Here is a 23132-nt window from a genome sequence, read left to right as displayed (position 1 = left end):
TAATAGTTTTTGTCAATTGAACATATTTATTAAGTGCGAAACTTAATTCTCCCTTTATTAAAATTATTTATTTGTAAGAGCCGTCATGCAAACATCTATCAAGACGTGTGGACTTTCATTTACCACTTAGATTCATATTCAAGAGGGTTCAAGTTCATCTCACAACTCTCTGTGAGAAAATGTGTTTCCTCGTCTCCGTTCTAAATAGCTTACCGATTGTTAAACTGTGGCCCCTGGTTCTGGACACCCCCAACATCAGGAACATGTTTCCTGCTTTTAGCATGTCCAAACCCTTAACAATCTTATATGTTTCAATAAGATGACCTCTCATCCTTCTAAACTCCAGTGTACAAGCCCAGCCGCACCATTCTTTCAGCATATCACAGTCCCGTCATCCTGGGGATTAACCTTGTAAACCTACGCTGCATGCCCTGAATAGCAAGAATGTCCTTCCTCAAATGAAGGGACAAAAACTGCAGATGCTGGTTTAAACCAAAGATAGACCTAAAAAGCTGGAGTAACTCAGCAGGACAGGGCAGCATCTCTGGAGAGAAGGAATGGGTGAAGTTTTGGGTCAAGACCCTTCTTCAGAGGTGATCTTCAATGCACATTCTCCGGAATTTACCTAGGCCCAATATGACATTTGAGTGGGAGTAGTTAATGGGGATAGTTTAATCTGGTGCTGGTTATTGTTTAATGATTTCACATGGGTAGTTAAGCTCAGGAAAGGTGAAGAACTTCCATGGTCCAACTTGAACCACTTGTGTCACACTGTGTACAATCTCTATTACTCTCATCCAACAGCAATCTCTATTACTCAAGCACGTGACCAACATTAATTTTCTCCACTACACACAAACACATCACTACTGTGAAGTTCTCGTGCACGTTTCTCAGCATACACTATTATCACAGATTCAATGATAGCAACCATAATTCCCAGAATCATTGCAAAGCATTCATTCACACACTTCCTTTTCTCTTATAGAAGTGAATCAACATTGTCATCATGTTGGGCACTTTCGGGCACTTTCCCTTACCGCAGAGCAACACTTGTCCCTTTACCTCCCCCCTCGACTCCGTTCAAGGAATTTCCAGGTGCGACAGAGGTTTACCTGCATCTCTTCCAACCTCATCTATTGCGTCCGCTGCTCTAGATGTCAGCAGATCTATATCGGTGAGACCAAGCGGAGGTTGGGCGAAGTTTTGCCGAACACCTCCGCTCGGTCCGCAATAACCAAGCTGACCTCCCGGTGGCTCAGCACTTCAACTCCCCCTCCCACTCCGTCTCCGACCTCTCTGTCCTGGGTCTCCTCCATGGCCACAGCGAGCAGCACCGGAAATTGGAGGAACAGCACCTCATATTCCGTTTGGGGAGTCTGCATCCCGGGGGCATGAACATCGAATTCTCCCAATTTTGTTAGTCCTTGCTGTCTCCTCCCCTTCCTCAGCCCCCCTGCTGTCTCCTCCCATCCCCTAGCCTTCGGGCTCCTCCTCCTTTTCCCTTTCTTGTCCCCGCCCCCGATCAGTCTGAAGAGGGGTTTCGGCCCGAAACGTTGCCTATTTCCTTCGCTCCATAGATGCTGCTGCACCCGCTGAGTTTCTCCAGCTTTTTTGTGTAACCAACATTGTCATCAGCTGGAGTAGTCTAGCACCCAACACCGTACTCAACAGACAGACTACATATCTATTATTAGAGTGGTGGTCTCAAAGTCTACTGCTGTGCCACTGCGCTCCAGGTGATATTGCAGGCTTGGTTCCAGCATAGTCTAAACAAGCAATCCAATAGACATGGTGAGAGCCAACGATCTTGACACTATTGGCATGTATAACCAAGTGAGGCCAGTCATCCCAGTCCTGCATAACCTCAGCACCATAGAATTATTTAAATTTAATCAAATTTACCCGGTTCCTTTGAGCAAAAATGCATACATGTAAACTGCAAATAAATGATAATGAAAATGATCAGAAAAGGCTCATTTTGAAGTGGAAAATTAAAAAAATGACAGGTGCTTATGCAGCAGTTTAAAGAGGTTTCATCATAGGCCTGGTCTACATAGTCTCCATATCTTGTACACACAGATCAAAAAAATAATCCAGAAGTATCAATAACATTCTCCAGGGGAATTATTTTTGAAATACTCTCATTGTCATAGGCAACATCTTGCTGAAATGAGTGAGAATGCAAACTATTTAAAAATATTTCACCAAACGACTGATATGTAACATTTTTAAATGGATAGATATCTAATGATATTCTGATCTGAAAAACTGGACTTTTTTCACTAAATGCTAAGAATTTGTTTTTATTTCTGTACAATAATATTACGGCCCCAGGGAATATATGTATATATATATATATATATATATATACCACACAGTTTATACAAAATCAACTGTAGTACTGTACAGCTGAGTATATGTTTGTATTAATCTGCAGTGCCTTGTTTACTCCAAGTAATGCCTGTCTGCTGACAATCTTGTCAATTCATGGCATTTTGATTGCGTTACTCTAAATGGTGCCTTGTTACCATAAATCTCCTGATCTATGGAGCCTTACTTTCTTTAACAACGAGGAAACAAACGTTCCACAAATAATCGCACTGTGTCATTGGATCTGGTGATTTCTAAAGACTGAAGGTTTTTTTAAAAAACATTTTCAGACCAATTCATGGGTCAACAACAATGCTTCACTTTAAATAGGGAAGGGAAAGGCTCTTTATCACTTGAGGGGGTGAGGTCATGGTAAGGAAGTGAAGGGCACAACAATCAATCAGTTAGTAAGGGTTATGAAAGAAGCCTGTCGGTCGGTACACAGCGCAAGCAGAGTTATTCTCTCATGGTTTACAAAAGCTTTCAATCTTCACAGAAGCAGACTCTGTTCAGAGTATTGTGTAGGAAAGAACTGCAGATGCCGGTTTACACTGAAGATAAGCACAAAATGCTGGAGTAACTCAGCAGGGCAGGCAGCACTGGATAGAAGGATTGGGTGTTTTGGGTCGAGACTCTTCTTCAGACTGAAGAAGTCTGAACTAAGACTGAAGAAGTCTACTCCAGCATTTTGTGTCGATCTGTTCAGAGTAACTTTTCCACATTATTTTTAAAGTAATAATATTATTCTCCCCCTCCCCCCCCCCTGAGATTTGAGATTTTTTCTCTCTGTATCTGAACCTTACAAAACACTTTTTAATACTTCTTAAATAATATTTTATTTCAACATAATATCTCAAGGTTCAGATTCAAGGAGTAACCCGCAGTGAATTTAGCAATCTGATGCATTTTATATGGATGGTTCTCATAATTTAACTCTGAATTTATTCCACATTCAAACTAGTGTAACACACATTACCACAGATTATACCAGACCAATATGCGTAATGAGTTTTGGAGTTGTTGAACAAATAATAGTAATTGTATCTGGTACAAAAGAAACAAACAATAATGCAGAAATCTGCACACTGGGTATCTGAAATAATGTCAATTTAATTAAAATGGAGGTGTCTGCTGCAGTTTATGTAATGACAGTCCAATGTACTTGGTCACTGCCTGTAATATTATTGCACAGTACCTGTTAATGATGGAATTGGAATTCTACTCAGGCCTGATCTTGGCCTTCCCATTAGACCAGTACAAAACCATCCAGTGAAAGCTAAATCTGTGCTACTGTTTAATTTTATGCAGCTGTCTTATTAAATGTCCTTAGGTTTGCACATTCAAACGTGCAACCATAAAGAAAGAATTCAGAATCATCATCATTTAACACACTCAATTCAGATTTTGTTCAACCACTCTTCAAACCAACACTGGTCTGCCTAATCATGCAGTCAGTCTACTGTGAGAGGTAAAAGATGAGACAATTTAGGAATAGGTTTGTAACTCCTTGAGGCAAGCAAACCACAAATCCTTTAAATCCTCATCTAAACTAAAACCTCTGGCCTACTGAGCATTCACTAATTTCCTCAAGTCTGCATTATACATTCCTTCCTACCAACTTTAAAAACTTATCTCAACCACATCTTGGCTTGTTTAACCAAATTCATCTTTTCAAACATAAATGTTTCGTTAGCATTATGATTCAACTTTTCACTTTATTAAAGTGATTTTATTAAATATAAATCTCTTGGCTCTTTATAGATTTAAAAATAAATTGATCAATGCAACAGAGTTCATACATAGGGAAAAAGTAAAAAAAGATAAATGGATGTTTATGAAAGCTGAGAAACCAGTCCCAGGCCAATATTTGTCGTCATACACAAATGTTAATGATACCTTCCTCTTGTCATCTGACCAGACCAAAGACAATTATTTGGAGGCATCATTATTTATCAAGTTCAGAGCTCTACATTTGACCAGGAAGACTCCCAATCTACAAAACAATTATATGATGGACACCCTCAGCATGATAGCATTAGTTCTGTTATCTGCAAGCCTGACAGCCACTTTCTAATATATCCATTGCAGGTAGACTAGCTTCTCAGCTTTCATCAAAACATCCATAGGGCAAAAGCAGCGGGAAAAAAAACATCAACAACTAAATGGATGTTTATGAAAGCTGAGAAGCCAGTCCCAGGCCAATATTGGTCGTCATACACAAATGTTAATGATACCTTCCTCTCCTCTTCATGCTTTGAGCCCAGACCAAAGACAAAAATTAGGTTTGGAGGCATCATTAGTTTCCAATCAAGTTGGCAGAGCTCTCACATTTGGTGCCAGGAAGATACATCCAATCTGACTGAGTGAGACATTTAGTCCCTATGATGCTTGGACACCCTCAGCTCATGATAGCATTATATCTTTTCTGTTATCTCTGCAAGTCCTGGATTTCAGCTATCCTGATTCTTTCAGATATCCCATCCCAGGCCAAGCAATCAAGTTTAGCTAAACATGTCACCTGGAATCAACAACTGTGAAAGTGCCCTGGGGGCAGCAGCAGCGGGAACGAGATTCCAACATCAACAACTTCCTTGTGAATACATTTCCCATTTCAGTCCTCGACTTACAACCATTTATTTTGAGACTGTGACCCCTAGTTCTAGATTCCTTAGCCTGGGCGAAAACATCCTCTTCATGTTTGCTTTGTCAAGCCTTCCAGTTGAAGAAAATTAGCTTACTCAGGTTTGACCTGAATTCACAAAACTAAGGTTTGGAGTTGATGGTGAGAGTTTCCAAGGCCACTCTTTCTTGGCAGTATGTTCTCTGTCACCACCATTTTGGTGCATTTGCCCCATACTGATGGGGATAGAAATACATCGGATCATGGGTGACTGAGAGAGTCGAGAACCAATTAATTAGTCCCTATGATCACACCAATGCTGCTACATCCAGAGGAGACTGGGGACATTAGGTTCATCTCCAGTGACTCTTATGAATTCATGTAGATGCACCAATGCAAGTATACTGTTGGGTTGCACCAAACCCAGCTCTGCCTCTGACTAATATCAGAGATTTGTGAAGTGTCATCTCACACCACCTGTCCCGCTGGATTTCACTTTGTCTACTGCCTAATTGCAGTCTACATCTTGTCCCATCCCAGGCCAATGCTATGCTTCAACTTGAGGAACTACACATTGTCACCAATAGCCTTGAAACAACGTACCCTGAGGCCTTGTTCATAATTGCTGGGGACTTCAACCGGGCCAACCTAAAGAGTCTGTGCCAAAATACTATCAGCAAGTCTCCTGCCTGACCAAAAACCTAAACACCTTAATCCACTGCTAGACAACTGTCAAAAGTGCATACCTCTCCATTTCCAGACTGCCCTTTGGTAAATCTGTTCACCTGGCTGTGCTGCTATTCAATACTTTCAAGCAGAAACTGATGCAGGAGGATCCAGTACAGAAAGTCGTACGGTGCTAGTTGGAGGAAGCAGATGGCAGTCGGTGGACTGAATGACTATATATATTCTCCAACCAGGTACCATGAATGAACTGCAAGGTCCACTCCCCAGTGGCGTCAAAGTATTCAGCATTCAAGTCAAATGATTCCAAATGGTACGAGAAATCTATGTACGACCATTGAGAAATGATGGTGGATTACATGCCCCGTCAGCATCGATGGTGCAGATGTGGAAATGGTTGAGAGCTTCCAATTCATTGGCATTAATATTACCAATGATATGTCGAGAACCAATTAATGCAACAGCCAAGATATCACACCAATGCTTCTACATCCAGAGGAGACTGGGGACATTAGGTTGTGAAAGTGGGACAGGCCCTTAAGCCTAATATAATGTTGCTTGATTAGCTTGTAGGACAGCTCTCCTAATTTTCTAACTATTCTGCAGATGTTAATGAAGAAGACTTTTACACTGTAGGGTGGGTTGCATCAAAGTTTTTTTTAATGGGAACAGCTCTGCCTAATTGCTACATTTAATTCAGAGAGATTTGTATGCTGGATCTCTTCCCTAAAAAGCAGATTTTACATCACACAGCCAAGGTAATCCGACTGACCATTGTTGTTTTATTCAAGGTAGGCAAACTTCACACTGCCTCAGAAAAGCAGCAACATGGAGCAAAGGAAATTGTCCCGTTTCAGTCATTCCTCTCTCCTGTCTCCCTACTCCCAGTGGGCAAGCAGAAGGGGGGATAAATTAAGGACTAGCTTGAAAGTGCACATCACCAGACGCTGGAACAGTTTCTTCCCCTGGATTATCAGGCTTCTGAATGGTCCTTCCATAAGTTAGGTGATGTTCAATTCACCCCTACCTCATTGAGGGCAATGGACCTTCTCCAAGGAACTGATGCGCTACAATGCTGAGAACTTTAGTCTGTATACTCTGTATCTCCCCTTTTACTAAATCTCTTGATGCCAATAGAAGTTCGAACTGATTGTATCTATGTACGATATATCTGATCTGTTTGGATTTCATGCAAAACAAATGTTTTCCCCGAATTGGCCAGGAGAGGGGATGGTTTTATTCATTTTATTAATTAACAAATTAAACTCCCTAGCTACCCTAGTAGGATGGAACACATACACACGTCTGAATCATTCCAATAGCAATCATTCAAATGGTTGATTATTCAACCACATACAGTGTAGGATTCCTTGCCTTTTTTTGTGATTGCATTAATAATATGGGATTATTGTGATTTACATTTATTAGCACTACTAAGGAATTTTACTTTTTGAGATGGATATTTCCTTCACAATCAGTCATTTGTTTCCATATCCCGTTGTCCTGTCACACCCTACAAATAATTGCTTGAGGTTATAAACATTTTGAAATTATTTTTCAATAGCATTATCAACAAAGAATACAAAAGAAACTGCAAATGCCAGAAATTATGAAATAAACCAGAAGAGGCTGGACGTATTCAGTGGTTCAGGCCAGCATCTGTGGAGGGACGGAGCTAACATTTTAGATGAAAGACCTTTTGTTAGAACAGAACCATTCACAATATCGAGATCTTTATCTCATCGAACTAAAACATTAATTCTGTTTCTCCCTCCACAGATGCTGCCAAACTGCTGTATATTTTAAAACATCATTATATTTTAAAGCACATATATTTTAACATCATTAAAGTGTCCAAGTATTATTCAGTATTGTGAAACATTTTTAATGGAGGTACATGAGCCAGTTTATTATGTAAAAGAAAACCTATGTATATTTGATTTCATTGATATACTTAAAATATTTAAAAATAAGATATCCTTTAAATTTATATTTAAATGCATTTAAAAGTACTACTTGGTATTATTGATGCAATTATTTGGCATCTTTTGGAAATTTTTTTGCAAGAAAACATAAATCAGAGTAAATGGATGTTAACCAATAGATACCAAATTCAAATCATCAGAAAACTAGCGAAACCTGCCAATTATTGTTTCAACAAACAAGACATCTCCACGATTTATCAAATTCCGATTGTCTAAACATTTCATAGCTCACTGCAGGTGGATATCTTTGTCCATTTCAGAAAGATGGACAAGATGCTTGAGAGTGCAATTCTAAAAATCTCTCCACACATATTACAGTAGCATTACCTTTAACTTTCCATTACCTTCAGGTAAGGAGAAAAAAATACTTATCTAATATGTAAAATAATCATATTTCTATTATATAAAACAGGCCACCTGACACTGATGTCCAAGACGCCAAATGGTATTGTTGTTCCCAATTAAGATAGTTAAGATATTAATTTTCTTCTACAATCAGAGTGACTGAATGCTTATTGTTTTTAAAACTTTAATACTGATATTCATTATTTCAAATTTAATTCAAGGCAGGAAATGATGTTAAATTGCAAAAAATGATAAACATGGGAAGTAAGAATAGTTTCAGTATATTAATTATAGGTCTCAGATGATACTGACTCCAATGAACCTTTTAAGTGAACAGCACATTCATTTGCAAATTCAGTCCAATATATCAAGCATGTTAACATTACTTCAATAATCAGTAAAGTAACTGTTTTAAGATATGTTCAGAAATTTCAATCCTGAGTTTAGACAACATGTTACAAAATGAAACAAAGTGCAAAAGGATTATGAAGGAGTTCCTGGCATGCAGGGTGTTTTAACTGCTCCAATCCCATTATCTGTACAGCATATGATGAGCACACATCAAAGTACTGTGGGAAACATCCATTTTCTGCATCTCCAGTAGCCCTGATAATTTGTATTGGCTTGTTTGATCTACCGAACGGCATATAAAAGCGACATCTGCCAAGTTCAGTCACAATCATTACTAATGAATGTACTAAATTTACTTAAAGGATTCATTGGAATCAGTATCATCTGAGACCTGTAATTAATATAATGAAACTATTCTTGCTTCCCTCTGATTTATTTTGTAATTTTGCTCCATTTTTTACCATTAATTACATTTGAAGTAATGGATCCCTGTATTAACAGTTTCTAATTTGGCCACTCTGGTTGTAGAATAAAATTAATATCATAATTATCTTAATTGGGAACATCAATACAATTTGGCTTTTTGGACACCAGTGTCAGGTGGCCTGTTTTACATTATAGCAATTTAACTCTTTCACATATTAACTTTCTCTTCTACAATTATCTGGTGCTAACAGAAAGTTAAAGGTAATGCTGCTGCAATATGTGTGGAGAGATTTTAAGAGTAGCACTCTCAAGCATCTTGTCCATCTTTCTGAAATGGCCAAGGTTATCCCTTTGTAGTGAGCTATGAAGTATCTAGACAAAAGGCATCTAGACAAAAGTCACGGAGCTGTCTTGTTAAGAGTTGTGTTTAAATTAGAATTGGCAATAATCATTTCCTGCTAGTTTACTATTTGAATTTGGCAACAATTGGTTAACAGTTAGAGGCACTGTCTTAGTTATTTTCAGTAAGAAAATATGACGACTGGTTAAATTTTTCTATGACAGCTGGTGGTAATTTAAAAAACAAGCAAGGCATTGAAAATCAGTTTTGAAATAACAATATTTAATATTTGATCCAAACTAATGGTACAAAAAAGTATCTTGTTCTTGCCAGGAAAACAAAACTGGCCTGTTCAGAGCTTTTCTTAGCTGGTATGATCTCTGAATACAAAACATACACAAATTGGCTTCCTCCGTCAGAGATCCAATAGAAAAATGAGTGCATAACTGTGTTGAAGGATATTTTGAGGTTGTGTTGCATAACATAATGCATTAGATTCAGATCTACTTTACATATCACTATTGGATAGTTGCCGTGAAAGTGCTTCATACTGATGCTCAGTGCTAAAAGTAGTAAAAATGTACAGTCTTCAACATTAAGGGCCTGTCCCACGAGCATGCGACTGCATGCGGCAAGCGCGACCTATCCTGGTCGCTTGAGCCGTACGGCCTCGCGGGGCCGGTCCCACTTTGATCGCCGGAGCCATATGGAGTTGTGCAGAGCTGGTCCTGACATCGCGCGGGGCTCCGAAAAACTGACACTGTCCAAAAATTCCGCGTGACAACGGCCTGCCGGCCCGCAGCCGCATTGAAGCCGTATGCACCGCCTCGACGGGCGTGCGCAGCGTCTCAACGCCGTATGCAACGCCGTACGCAGCGTCTTGACGGAGTACGCCTAGTGCGAACTTCCCGCGGACTTCGCTCGAACTTCACGTCAACTCGTACGGGATCACTCGACCGCTGCGCGGCCCCCGCTTCCGGTTTGGTCGCGCTCACCGCATGCAGTCGCATGCTGGTCGGACAGGCCCTGTACGGGGATCACTCGACCTCCACACGGCCCCCGCTTCCGGTTTGGTCGCGCTTGCCGCGCTTGCTCATGGGACGGGCCCTTTAGTCTGCATAATCCCAATCATCAAAATAATTATCACAATCTATGTTCCACAGTAACAATTGAATAAAACCAGAGGAATTCTCTTGGCAACTTGACGAATATTTACCCCCACATCAATGATAAAAAACAAAATTGCTTTTGGCAAATTAGCAACAATGTCTCATATAGTCCCTTTCATATTTCAAACCATTTTCTGAATTGTAATGTGGGTAATGACAACAAATTTGTACCCCGCAAGTTCTCATAAACAACAATGTTTTCCAAGGGATAATGATGTCGACTGAGAGATAAATATTGATTTGGACATCATGGATAACTCACACTCTTTAAAATAGTGCCATGGATTTTCAATATTCACCTTATATGCACAATGACATATCTGATAGTTTTCAGGGACATATTTATTACACTGGACCTGAAGCTCAGATTTTTATGCCTAATGTTTCTGTCCCATTTAGGCTGTTTTTTTAGGCGACTAGGCTGTTGCTACATGGTCGTTGGGGTGAGTAGTCTCCTCAGTCGCCCAAAGAATTGTAGCGTCTTTCTGATCGCTGCTGGATTTTCAACATGTTGAAACATTTTCGGGGACAGTCGGCAACAGCAGGTTTTACGGCAATGGGTGTAGCTTTTTAACTTTTCTTGACGTAAGTGCTGTCATAGGTTGTTGCCAGGTGACGTAGGTTGTTGCCGGTGCTGACTTGGTTTTTTTTGTTAAAGTGATGATTGTCCCAAACGTAAATTGAACCATTGAAGCTTTTGATTAAATGTGGTAACCTACTTCATATGATAAAAGATTTTGAACATGATCAGGACAAAGTGTGCAGCAGAGTCATTAATTTGCCAGCTGGTGCCTGCTGGAACCAAGACTGAAACATTTGCACCCCCATTCAGTCAGATGTGTTCAGTGCATTAATCCCACTTGCCTGTTACCTAATATCCAGTCCATCAGAGGTCGGACTTTATCCAATTGATTTACTTAACATAATATCAAGAAATAGCTGAGAGCTCGGCATACAGCAAAGGATAAGGGACCACACACCATCTTGGCAATGGTACCGATGGCTTGTGATCTATCACCAGTCAGGCCTTTATCCAAGTTGCTCCAGTACTGTTACAATACTGACATTTACCCAACTATATTGAAAACTTCCTGTTCATTACAAATCCAATCCAGCACATTACCACCCGGTCACAGTCAAAATTAAGGAAGATATTTTCATAGTGCCATCAACTGGCACAATCTCTCCAATAACATATCAATAGGAGTTTAGGTCTTACCAGTACAGGTACCTCTCTTCTCAAGACTTCATTACAGTTTGGTCCAAAGATGGATAAAAAAAGCTGAATTACAGCACTGATGTGAAAATGATTACCCATGATATCAATGCAGCAAGTGCCATGCCAAGAAACCCTGGTGAAACCTGTTAATGGATTGAGGATAAAATACTCCAAAGGACTACACCCTTTTAGAGTATTGTATCATCGAACACCATTGCTTGCCTGTTCCCCTTCAGATTATGCCTGGTCATCATCCGATTTGGAAATATATTGCACTTCCTTCACTGTCATAGGGTCTGGATTCCACATGAAATATTTGGGGAATCTTTCATCAAAAGACTCCAGTGTTCCCTAAAGGTGGTTCATCTCAACCTGCGTAGAGGCCAGCAATGAATACTCCCATCTCCCCCCATATCTGCCTTCCGCAAAGACCGCTCCCTCCATAACTCCCTTGTCAATTCTTCCCTTCCCTCTCGGTCCACCCCCTCCCCGGGCACTTTCCCTTGCGGCCGCAGCAGATGCAACACTTGTCCCTTTACCTCCCCCCTCAACTCCTTTCAGGGACCCAAGCAATCGTTCCAGGTGCGACAGAGGTTTACCTGCATCTCTTCCAACCTCATCTATTGCGTCCGCTGCTCTAGATGTCAGCAGATCTATATCGGTGAGACCAAGCGGAGGTTGGGCGATCGTTTCGCCGAACACCTCCGCTCGGTCCGCAATAACCTAGCCTGACCTCCCGGTGGCTCAGCACTTCAACTCCCCCTCCCACTCCGTCTCCGACCTCTCTGTCCTGGGTCTCCTCCATGGCCACAGCGAGCAGCACCGGAAATTGGAGGAACAGCACCTCATATTCCGTTTGGGGAGTCTGCACCCCGGGGGCATGAACATCGACTTTTCCCAATTCTGTTAGTCCTTGCTGTCTCCTCCCCTTCCTCAGCTCCCCTGCTGTCTCCTCCCACCCTCCAGCCTTCCGGCTACTCCTCCTTTTCCCTTTCTTGTCCCCACCCACCCCCACCCCTGATCAGTCTGAAGAAGGGTTTCGGCCCGAAACGTTGCCTATTTCCTTCGCTCCATAGATGCTGCTGCACCCGCTGAGTTTCTCCAGCTTTTCTGTGTAACCAATGAATACTGGCCTCTAAGTTCCAATATCTGCTTATTTCACTCTTTTTCAATTTATTCATAAATATTAACACTACTTCAATCGCTAAACCTGACAGGATTTCAGAACCTAGTGCAAGATTTCTCTCTCCGCTTCTAAATCTCTTGCGTCTATTTGATTCCCTCTCCAATGGACACCCATCTAGATTGCTCAATCGTTTAAAACAGTATGCATTTACCTACTTTGTCTCAATTAATTTTATTATGTCAGCTGCAATCTTTGTTTTTAAAAAGAATAAATCTACATTTAAAAAAAAAAAAATAATTTAAACCAGGCAGTAATAAATGTGTGTCAGACCCTTTATCAATGACCTCAATCCTTTCAGAAGTATAGACTCCCTGGAATCTCAAGTTATATAGGCTCATTATTAATGTGTCACCTTAAATCCTCTGATAAAATTGGGAATTCCATTTGCCTTTACATAGAAACATAGAAACATAGAAATTAGGTGCAGGAGTAGGCCATTCGGCCCTTCGAGCCTGCACCGCCATTCAATATGATCATGGCTGATCATCCAACTCAGTATCCCGTACCTGCCTTCTCTCCATACCCCCTGATCCCCTTAGCCACAAGGGCCACATCTAACTCCCTCTTAAAATATAGCCAATGAACTGGCCTCAACTACCCTCTGTGGCAGAGAGTTCCAGAGATTCACCACTCTCTGCGTGAAAAAAGTTCTTCTCATCTCGGTTTTAAAGGATTTCCCCTTTATCCTTAAGCTGTGACCCCTTTAATAGTCTTCAATGTTCTGTTAATCCCAACATATAACTCCACTGTTCTTCAACATGGAACCTTTCGCTGCTTAACACTTTTGTCAATGACTAGTATTTAAATCAGTATTTGGGCACACACACATTCTACCACCACCGTGATTAAGAATTATACACCAGGAATTGTATAATTCTGCCTGTGAATGAATTTCCATTTAAACAAAAACTGCTGGAAAACCAAGAGTACCTTTATGAACCTATTGTGCATGCCCCATGTGATTTTCCATCATTGATGGCAAGTTACATTAATTTTGAAAGTCAGAAATTTTTGATGGCACTTAGTTGGATTCCACACAGCCAGTTGTTGCAGGCAAAGGACAGTGCTAGGAATGCAAATTATGGAAAATTATTATGGCAGTGGACCCGAACTGATTGGTGTTGGGCTTTAAGCCAAGGCTGGTGCTTCTTACTGAGATTCAGTAACTAGTTCAGTAAGGTTGGCTGATGTGCAAAAGATGTCAGATTGTTTAACTTGTCTGCCTCTTGACAATATTCCAAAGATAATGAGCAGAAAAGCAGAGAAAATATGTGAATTAACTATTTTTGAATTTATATATCAATTTATAGATTTTATTTTTTCATCACAATAAAAAATCTGCAACATAGATTTTGTTGTGAGAGCTGGAATAAGTTATAGTGTCCATAATTCTAGGCACGAGCTTACCTTGCAAGTAAGTACATAAATAGAAACAGTTGCCAATGGATGATAGGAGGCAATCCAATCACTATATTTCTGCTGATTCAGTGCCCGGAGTCTGAATAATGCTGACAGGTGGATATGATCAGGTTACCTGAAAACCTATCCCCATGACTCTCAATCCTCAACACTAGATATGGTGCCCGAAACTAAAATATAAATTTGTTCAGTGACATTCCAATAAGCTGGGCAAAAATGACCTGGTGACCACATTGCTATAATTGGCTTGGTCTGAAGCGACAATGATACTCTTTAAATAGATCTGCCTCGAAATCCATCTGCATTGTTTTTCCAGTGTTAACAGTATTAGCAGCTCTTAGTTTAGTTTAGAGATAGTGCGGAAACAGGCCCTTCGGCCCATCGAGTCCATGCCAATCAGTGATTCCTGCTCACTAATGCAATCGTACACACACTAGGGACAATTTACAATTATACAAAGCCAGTTAACCTCCAAACCTGTACGTCTTTGGAGTGTGGGAGGAAACCGGAGATCTCGCCGAAAACTCACACAGGTGACAGGGAGAATGTACAAACTCTGTACAGACAGCACCCGTAGACAGGATCGAACCCGGGTCTCTGGCACTGTACGTAGAAAATCTACCACTGGGCCACCCTTCCATGGTATTGTAAAATACCTCTTGAATGTTTTTTAACTCAAAACAAAATTAGATTAGCGCCAGTTCCAAAACAATGCTATGTGCCCCCTCGTATAACAATACTACTTAGAACAGAGAGCGTTCTCTGATTTCCAGAAGTCACCCAGAGAATCACACCAATAGACAAAGATTTTTAACTTTTGTTGTTCAGTTTTATTTAATTCTCTAATGCAGCAGGGAGCAATTGTGGCAATCCCTCAAGAGAAACGTTCGGCAAGAATCCTGGCAACATTACTGAGAATGTGAATTTGACTTGGACACCAAATAAAAACAGAAAATACTGGATACGTCAGGCCACATTTGTATGAAGAGAAATAACATTTTCAGCTGTAGGATCCCACATTGGAAAATAAACACTATGAAACATAACACTTAAAATATTAACTCAGTTTATTTTCCCACATATACAACTAACCTGCAGTGTATTTCCAGCATTTTGTGTTTTTACTTTAGGTTTCCACCAAATGCAAGTTTTTCCCCAAATGCCGACACCCATCCGACTATATATTTGTGGTTCTCAATGGCCTCTGTCCTTAATACTTCCTTGATAATGGATTCCAATGGAGAGTTCACTATAACTTTGTTGCCCACTTGCCTGTGGGTAGGATCTGAATGCAAACTGGGTTCTAAAAGTATGGGGGTGAGGGGGTTGGGTTGGGGGGGTGGGGGTATAACAATTTTCTGAGGTGAGGATGTTCCAATTATGCAATTCATTTCAATGATTCCTAATTAGGCATGATGGTAAAATGCATCACTCCTATTGTGTACCATAAATCTATCACATCCAATTTATAGGTTAAATTTTACTTCAGTCCTCCTTTGCTACTTTCTAAAGTTTACCCAATCATCTGACCTCACGGTAATCTTTGCAAGATTGTGTGCCTTTTTATTCAATTTGATGCCATTTCTTAGATTGCCAAATATTTGTTTTTAATAGAACATATTCTTGTAAAATAATCACTATATGTGTCCTTAAACACAAGCTGTTGCGTAACTGCTGTTTTTCTGATATATTGGTTTCAATCTACTCTAGACAGCTCTTTCTTCATTGCTAATACAGATGCATGGTTCTTATTTTCAAATTGAATTTAAAATCCATTTGGGTGGGTCCTCTGATAACTGGCTAAGCTCATAGTTGGGAGTGCACAATTTCTTTCAGTTATCTCCAGAGTCTAAGGAAGTATGGCCACCAGCTGTTCAGAAGATCTGTACCTTGCAAGCTTTTCTGCGCAAGAGAATGGCTCACCCCTGAATGGCCTTGATAGCAGGTGAAACCCAGTCACTGGAGTCACTAATATAAATGGCCAGAAGAGGCCAGGCAGCTTCTGGGAATGATTTATATGGGAGAGCAATAAAAAACACTCTCTTGCACTCTAACTGTTAAATGAGCCATTAATATTCCTACAATATTTCCATCTGTTATTCTGGACAAAATGTTCTTTGGTCATCTTTAAACAATCAAATGCAGTTTCTGCCCTAAGTGAAATTTCTATTTTTGAGCACAAAATTACTTCTAAAATTTACATTTCACTAAAACACTGAGAGAACATCAGCTGGTCCTAAGCATTTGCCAGTAGCCCAGAGATTCCAGAGCCAAGGACAGCAGCCAGATTACAGTGCAGGGGAACATTAAGACCATTTCCTCCTGCTGCTCAAGCTTAGCCTTCTTGGCAAATAACTCTTGAGCTCACACCAATCTTTTCTTACATCTTGTCCAAGAGGCAATGGTGCAAGGACTATTGTCTTTCTTGCTACTGGCCAGATGGCATGTATTTGTCTGCCACCATTCAGCAGAATAATGATACAAGGTTGCAGTTGCCTTGATCTCTGATAACTAGTGAAATGCTGCAGGGATTGCTGCTGGGGTCTCAGTTGGTCACAATCTATATTCCTGATTTGGATCAGGAGACCAAGGGTGATAAATCTAAAGATAGACACAAGATGCCGGAGTAACTCAGCGCGTCACGCAGCATCTCTGGAGAAATGGAATAGGTGACGTTTTGGGTCGAGACCCTTCTTCAGACATCCTTTTCTCCAAGGATGCTGCCTGACGCGCTGACATGTACCTTTTTGCATTGCTGTGATAATTAAAAAAAAATGTTTTTGATAGTCTCAAAGGATCAATTACTTTAATGCCTCTCTGGTTGATTAAGGAGGGTAAAAAAAATAATAGAATTAGGTACTTTGATAGATAATGTAAAGAGGAATTCCAAGAGCTTCTACAAGTATATTAAAAGCAATAGGGTAATTACCAATCCGAACAAGTACGTGATTTACATTTTGCGAAGCTAAAGCAGGGCAGGATGTATTTGGAGGACTGAGTACCCAAAGTACTGTATGGTTCTGGTCACCCTGCTATAGGAATGAAATTATTAAAGTTATAATGGTGCAAAAATACAGTAACGGCAGAACCCTGGAGAATGTTGTAGAGTAGAGACCCGTCGGGGTACAAATACATGGTTCCCTGAAAATGGCAACGTAGATAGAGAGGCTGCCCTTATTGGTTAGGGCATTGAGTACAAGAGTTGAGACATCATGTTACAACTGTACATGTGGTTGGCAAGACCACACGTGGAGTATGGCGTGCCGTTCTGGTCACCTTGTTTTGGAAAGATGTCATTAAGCAAGGAGTTGTGCAGAGAAGAGGCACAATGATGATACCACGACTCGATGATTTGAGCTATAAAGAGACTAGATCGTCAGGGAGTTTTGAGGGTTAACTTGTTGTGGTATACAAAATCATGAGGGGCTGGATAAGATGAATGGTCATGGTTATTTTCCCAATTTTATGGAGACTGCATAAAGGGAGAGTGCATAGATTTATGGTGAGGAGGGCAACTTTTTCGCAGGGTGGTGGATAGATGGACAAACTGTCACAGGAAGTGGTAGAGGCAGCGACAGTTAATGCTTTAAAGATAATTGGGCAGATACATGGATAGAAAATAGTTTAGAGGTACATGGCCAAATGCAGGCAAATAAGACTAGCTCAGGTAGGCAACTTGGTCAGTATGGGCAAGTTGGGCCAGTTGTCATGCTGTACATGTCTATGACTCTAAGGTTCATTAAAAAAATAAATGCCATATAAGTATTGATTCAGCTAACGGGTTATCTAATCAGTGAGATTTAAGGCTTTAAAATTAGCTTTAGCCTCCACTGTCAGTTTCAATGTAACTGCGCAGAAACAAGGATTTATTTTAAATAACTGATTTCCAATTACTTTATATTGTCACATGAATTGAATTTATCTTTTGTCTTGTTCCCCCCCCCCCCCCCCCTCTATCCCGTAGAATGGTTACACAATTTATGCAACTTTTCTATCTCTGAGCTTAACAATTCGCAACTCTTTATCCTATTTAGTCTTTTCATCTCTGGTCTTTGTCCAACAATCGGCCTATCAAAAAATATACCTTTCACCTTGCATTCACCTATGACTTGCCATGTTGTCCTGCCCCTCTTTACCAGCTTCTTTTCTGCTGCAATCAGTCAGAAGTAGGGTCCTGACCAGAAAAGTCACTTATCCACGTTTTCCAGAGATGTTGCCTGATCCGCCGGGTTACTCCAGCATTTTGTGTCTATGCTTGGCTCTTTTGTGGGCTATCATTTTATGTATACCTATTGCTCATTGTTTTATTTCCCTCCAGCAGAACACTTTTAATTCTAACAAGTGGTTGGACCATTTAAACCATAATATTACTGTACAACAAATTAAACGTTGCAGTGGTCCTGAACTTAGAATCTGAACTTAGAATCCTAGAATTGTGATGGTAAATCATTATCTTCATATCTATTTTTCTAGGTTGCCGCAAAAGCAGGTGTTTATGAGATTCTGAATCGCTTGGGATTCCGTGAATTGGACGAGCCTGAAAACATGCCACTTTCAAGACTATGCTACCGTTGGTTGCAACAAAGCACAAATACACTTCCATTCCGCGGAGAGTTTATTTAGTTTGCGGACCAATAATTTACCAGTTGTACACATTTACTTTCCCAAGGCTTTAGAAGTGCTTGATTTATCCTAACCAAATAATGCTGAATAAGGTGGCAAATGGGCTGTGGAGGGAAGCAGTAAGTGTGATTAATTCTGAGACTTTTGTAACAAAGAGCCAACACAGAGTAATGTTTTATGTTAAAAGATCAAGTTGTCATCAAGAAATTTACAACACGAAACTCAGAGACTTCTTCAACCAAAACAAAAACAGGGCTTGAATCACTCTCGTTAAGACATACTGTTACTTCATTCTTGGCGATGGTCAATTTATTCATTCTCTAACTATAATAAGGTAATTTTGTCAGGCTTTCATAGGTGAATATTACTACAAACTGATATCCTAATTAGAGGTAGCATTAAAATAATCAACCGTAAAGCAAATATGGAATATAATTTAAAAATGCCACTGAAAACAGCATATTCTGAAAGTCGAATACATAATTGTTTCAATTTTTATCACAGATCCACCCATGCATCCTTTATTTTACAGGACTGCAATGCACATATATTGTAAACCAAGCTAACTTTCTGATACATATCACGTATATTGTAGGAAAGAACTGTAGATGCTGGTTTAAATCGAAGGTAGACACAACTCAGCGGGACAGGCAGCATCTCTGGAGAGAAGGAATGGATGACGTTTCGGGTCGAGACCCTTCATCAGACTTCAGCCTGAGTTACTCCAGCATTTTGCGTCTGCCTTCACGTATATTGTAGCTTGGATTTTCAGATCCAAACACTGCTGTGTATTAAATGCGGTACATTAAAATCCTCTGGATACGTTGTACTTATTTAGCACAAGATATAACAGAAACTAAATGCATTGCTTAAGTTTCTTAATTGGATTCCAGTTGCAATTTCTTTCTCTCTAATGAACTTTATTGATTTGCAGGTTGGTTTGGTACATTGGCAGTTTTATGCCAGTGCCGTTGAATGCAAGAGAGTTATCAAAATCAGTTATTTTCTGGTCCAAAGCTGATCTGCTTATCTCTGTTCCGCATTGTAAATAGGGATAGATTTTGGCTTTAAACAAGTATATACTTTAATCAAAATTCTTACAATTATTATAAAAATGTGTTAAAATGTAATTGCATCTAAACAATTATTCATTTTTTCAAATGTGTTCACCCAAGTATCCTTTTGAGGACATGCACCTGCTTAATCAACCAGTGAATAAGAATACTTTTGTCACAGTGGAATTGTAAATACAGTAATTACTTTTTCTAAACTTAAGAGAGTTTATGTATTTAAAACATTATCATGAATAATCTTAATAGCAATAGTTGCATTGGAATTTACTCCTTTATTGTTTTTTTCTACCCCACAACCACTTTCTCCTATGTATAGAATCTACCTGCTTTGGTATTATCTTTATTTGTTATTTCAGCTATTTTATCAAACTAAATGTAGAAAATTGTATGGTTTTCCAATGCAGAAAAAAATAACATTACAACTGCAATTTAATTGAACTGCAGTATGTAACCATAATGTATCAAATCTGGAACAGTCTGAAATTTATTCTTAATGCTGGTTTTGTGGTTTTTGTCTTTTCATGTTTTGCAAGAATTTGGCTACCTTTTCCACCTAACGGTTCTTGTTAGTTGTCTGTCAGTGCTACTCAGGCACAGACATTAATGGAATAAAAAAGTGAATGCTTTTTAATGTCAATTACAAGACGATAACGATTGTGGGATCATTATTTCCATACGTATGCAGCAGTCATCGCAGCAGCTCGAGTTCTGCCAAATAACATACCTTTCCATTCCAGCTGGAGAGGGATCAGTGCTGAATCTTGCCATGGGCTATTGGTTTAGTTTGAAATTAAATGGAAGCACCAAGACTCTGCTGGGAATGGGAAGCAGATGTATGGGGGAGAAGAAATAAATGTTGAGGCCTAAATACATACATTCGGGATTAAATAACTCAAAAATACACACTGTACCCTTTTTGCTGAACTAGATGGTATGATACTGCACGTTGGGTAATTTGTCACCAAGGCTGTTCATCTCCATTAGCTCCCAAACTAGCAGAAGGACTTACATTTTCTTTAATGCTGATTTACCTTTTATGTTCGAGACAATGACTACCACATTTTTACCAGCATTCTAAATTTCAATACTGTTTTAGTGAGATTGAGGAGTAGCTTTGATGCTGGCTTTATAAATGTGGTTTATATGCAGATGTTCCCAATCATGTCATCCGTGGAAATGTTGAAACAATCTGAAAAGCAGCAAATATCATCCAGATCAGCAGCAACAAAATATTTTTGTTTGTTTCATTATCCTGTTACAAAATGACAAACTGATACGTGTTGTAGTGTTTACAATTTTGTTCTGATTGCAGATTAACTATTTAAAGGGTCATAGCAATATAGCTTTCAGATTTGCAGGGCTTTTGCATTTAATACTGCCACAATTCTTCAATTAACCATTATCCACCTCTTGGCAGGAAACTTCTAAGTTATATTGCGCAACTAAGTTGAGATGGTCAACAGTCTTATGTGTTGTGATACATTGGTCAAAATCATATGTTTGTTATTTTAAATCTGAAAACTAGAGCCAGTCAACAGTTGAATTGAAGAGAAGCTGCAAAGATAGCTCATACTGAGGACAAGCACATTTTAAGAGAAACAAAGGTAGACAAAATTGCTGGAGAAACTCAGCGGGTGCAGCAGCATCTATGGAGCGAAGGAAATAGGCAACGTTTCGGCCCGAAACCCTTCTTCAGACTGAATCTGAGTCTGAAGAAGGGTTTCGGCGCGAAACGTTGCCTATTTCCTTCGCTCCATAGATGCTGCTGCACCCGCTGAGTTTCTCCAGCATTTTTGTCTACCTTCGATTTTCCAGCATCTGCAGTTACTTCTTTAAGAGAAACAAATGTCATTGTCATATTATGTTATATTTTGCGATGTGCTGATAACATGGAAATGTGGGAAATATGTTTTAGATTCAGCTCCAGTTACAATGTCTAGGAGTGGTAATCAGACATCGGGCTTGAATATTATAGTTCAAGTTCTTTTAATCACAGTCCGCCAAAATGTGAGAAGGCCATGGGCAAAAGTTCTAATCAAGAGACTTGAGTGCATAATCCCCGTTGACACACAAATGCACTCTCGAGGAGGATCTGCAGTGGCAATGATGGTATTTTTACATGCCACATTAAGTTGAGGTCTCATCTACGCTTGGTAATGAAAAATGTTCTATTTCAGGACGACCAGGGGTTTCAATTAATGTTCCAACTCTGCAAGCCCTCCTAAAACTGATCATCTTATCACATTTTCTGGAGTCACACCATGCTCAAACTGGCTATTGCATTTCTTCTCTTAGAATAATTACTGCTCTTTAAACATACTTATTGGCTGTATTTTGGGACATCTAGATGTCATAATGCAGGAGTTTTTCAATGCAGTTTTATTTTTCAAATTCAGTTGACTACCCACATGGAATAACTAACATGAAGATGAATTTGATGAAACTATTTTAGACCTGTTTAAGTTTGGTACCTCTCAACCATAAGTCTATTGACGGAAGCACAAAGGAAAATGAAATATATTTAACATATGCAGTTTGGTGTAGTTTAACATGTATAATGGTTTTATTATTTGTTTGCTCAATTTGTCAGATAAATCCATGCTGCCAAATGTGACTCAGTGCCATATACATTTTTGCCTGGTATGCTCACTTGAAAATCAGAAAATAAATTTTACACATCAAAAGAAAACCGTGTATTTTTTTTTAATGACCGATGACTTATCTAAAATCACATCTTAATAACACAAAAATTACTTCAAAGTGAACATGTATATAAAAGGACTTTGATACTTTATTTTTATGAATGCTTTTGAAGCATCTGTAAAATATACATCTTTTGTCTTTACCAAGTTAGAAACAAATACTATTTTAATGAAGAAGAAATACAAAGTTTATTATTCTGCAGGATTTTAATGCCAAATTGGCAGAATGGGGCTGCAACATCTTTTGTAGCTTTACATTGTACATTTTATTTTGCAGAGATTAACTTGTAAGTTTTATGAGTTTTTAAGTTGAAATTTCTTTGAGGTTTATGAATCATACAATCCTTAATTGTGTAGTGCCAGAAAGTAAATTATTAAATATTTTGCAACAAATCTCCTTGAATGTGTCTTCATTTAAAGGACCATAGCAGGTACAATGTCAATCCATTTTTTGCAGATTACGTACATAAGCATTTGTTCTGGGTATTCAACAAATGCCAAGGAGCTCAAAAGGAATTGTTTGAGTTAACTCGAGAGTACTTAATGCTTTGGAAATAACCTCCAGAGGACATCTGAGCTGCCTAGCTTTGCGTGGTTAGTCAAATTATGGTTTCAAT

General features: G+C 39.4%; 1 protein-coding gene across 3 annotated transcripts in view; it reads left to right on the top strand.

Annotated features, from left to right (window-relative positions):
• LOC129713010 (paladin-like) overlaps positions 1-22502 on the top strand; it is a 162411-nt gene extending 139909 nt beyond the window's left edge. For all 3 annotated transcript variants that reach the window (XM_055661856.1, XM_055661855.1, XM_055661854.1), the window contains exon 20: positions 18591-22502. In XM_055661856.1, coding sequence (XP_055517831.1) covers positions 18591-18740 — 150 coding nt within the window. In that variant the 3' untranslated portion in view covers positions 18741-22502. The remainder of the gene's footprint in view (positions 1-18590) is intronic.
• The last annotated feature ends 630 nt before the right edge of the window (positions 22503-23132 follow it).

The sequence above is a fragment of the Leucoraja erinacea genome, chromosome 34 (assembly GCF_028641065.1).
Source record: "Leucoraja erinacea ecotype New England chromosome 34, Leri_hhj_1, whole genome shotgun sequence".
In the NCBI taxonomy this organism is placed as follows: domain Eukaryota; kingdom Metazoa; phylum Chordata; class Chondrichthyes; order Rajiformes; family Rajidae; genus Leucoraja; species Leucoraja erinaceus.
Note: the sequence above shows the minus strand (reverse complement) of the source record. Positions and strands in the feature narration are given on the sequence as shown.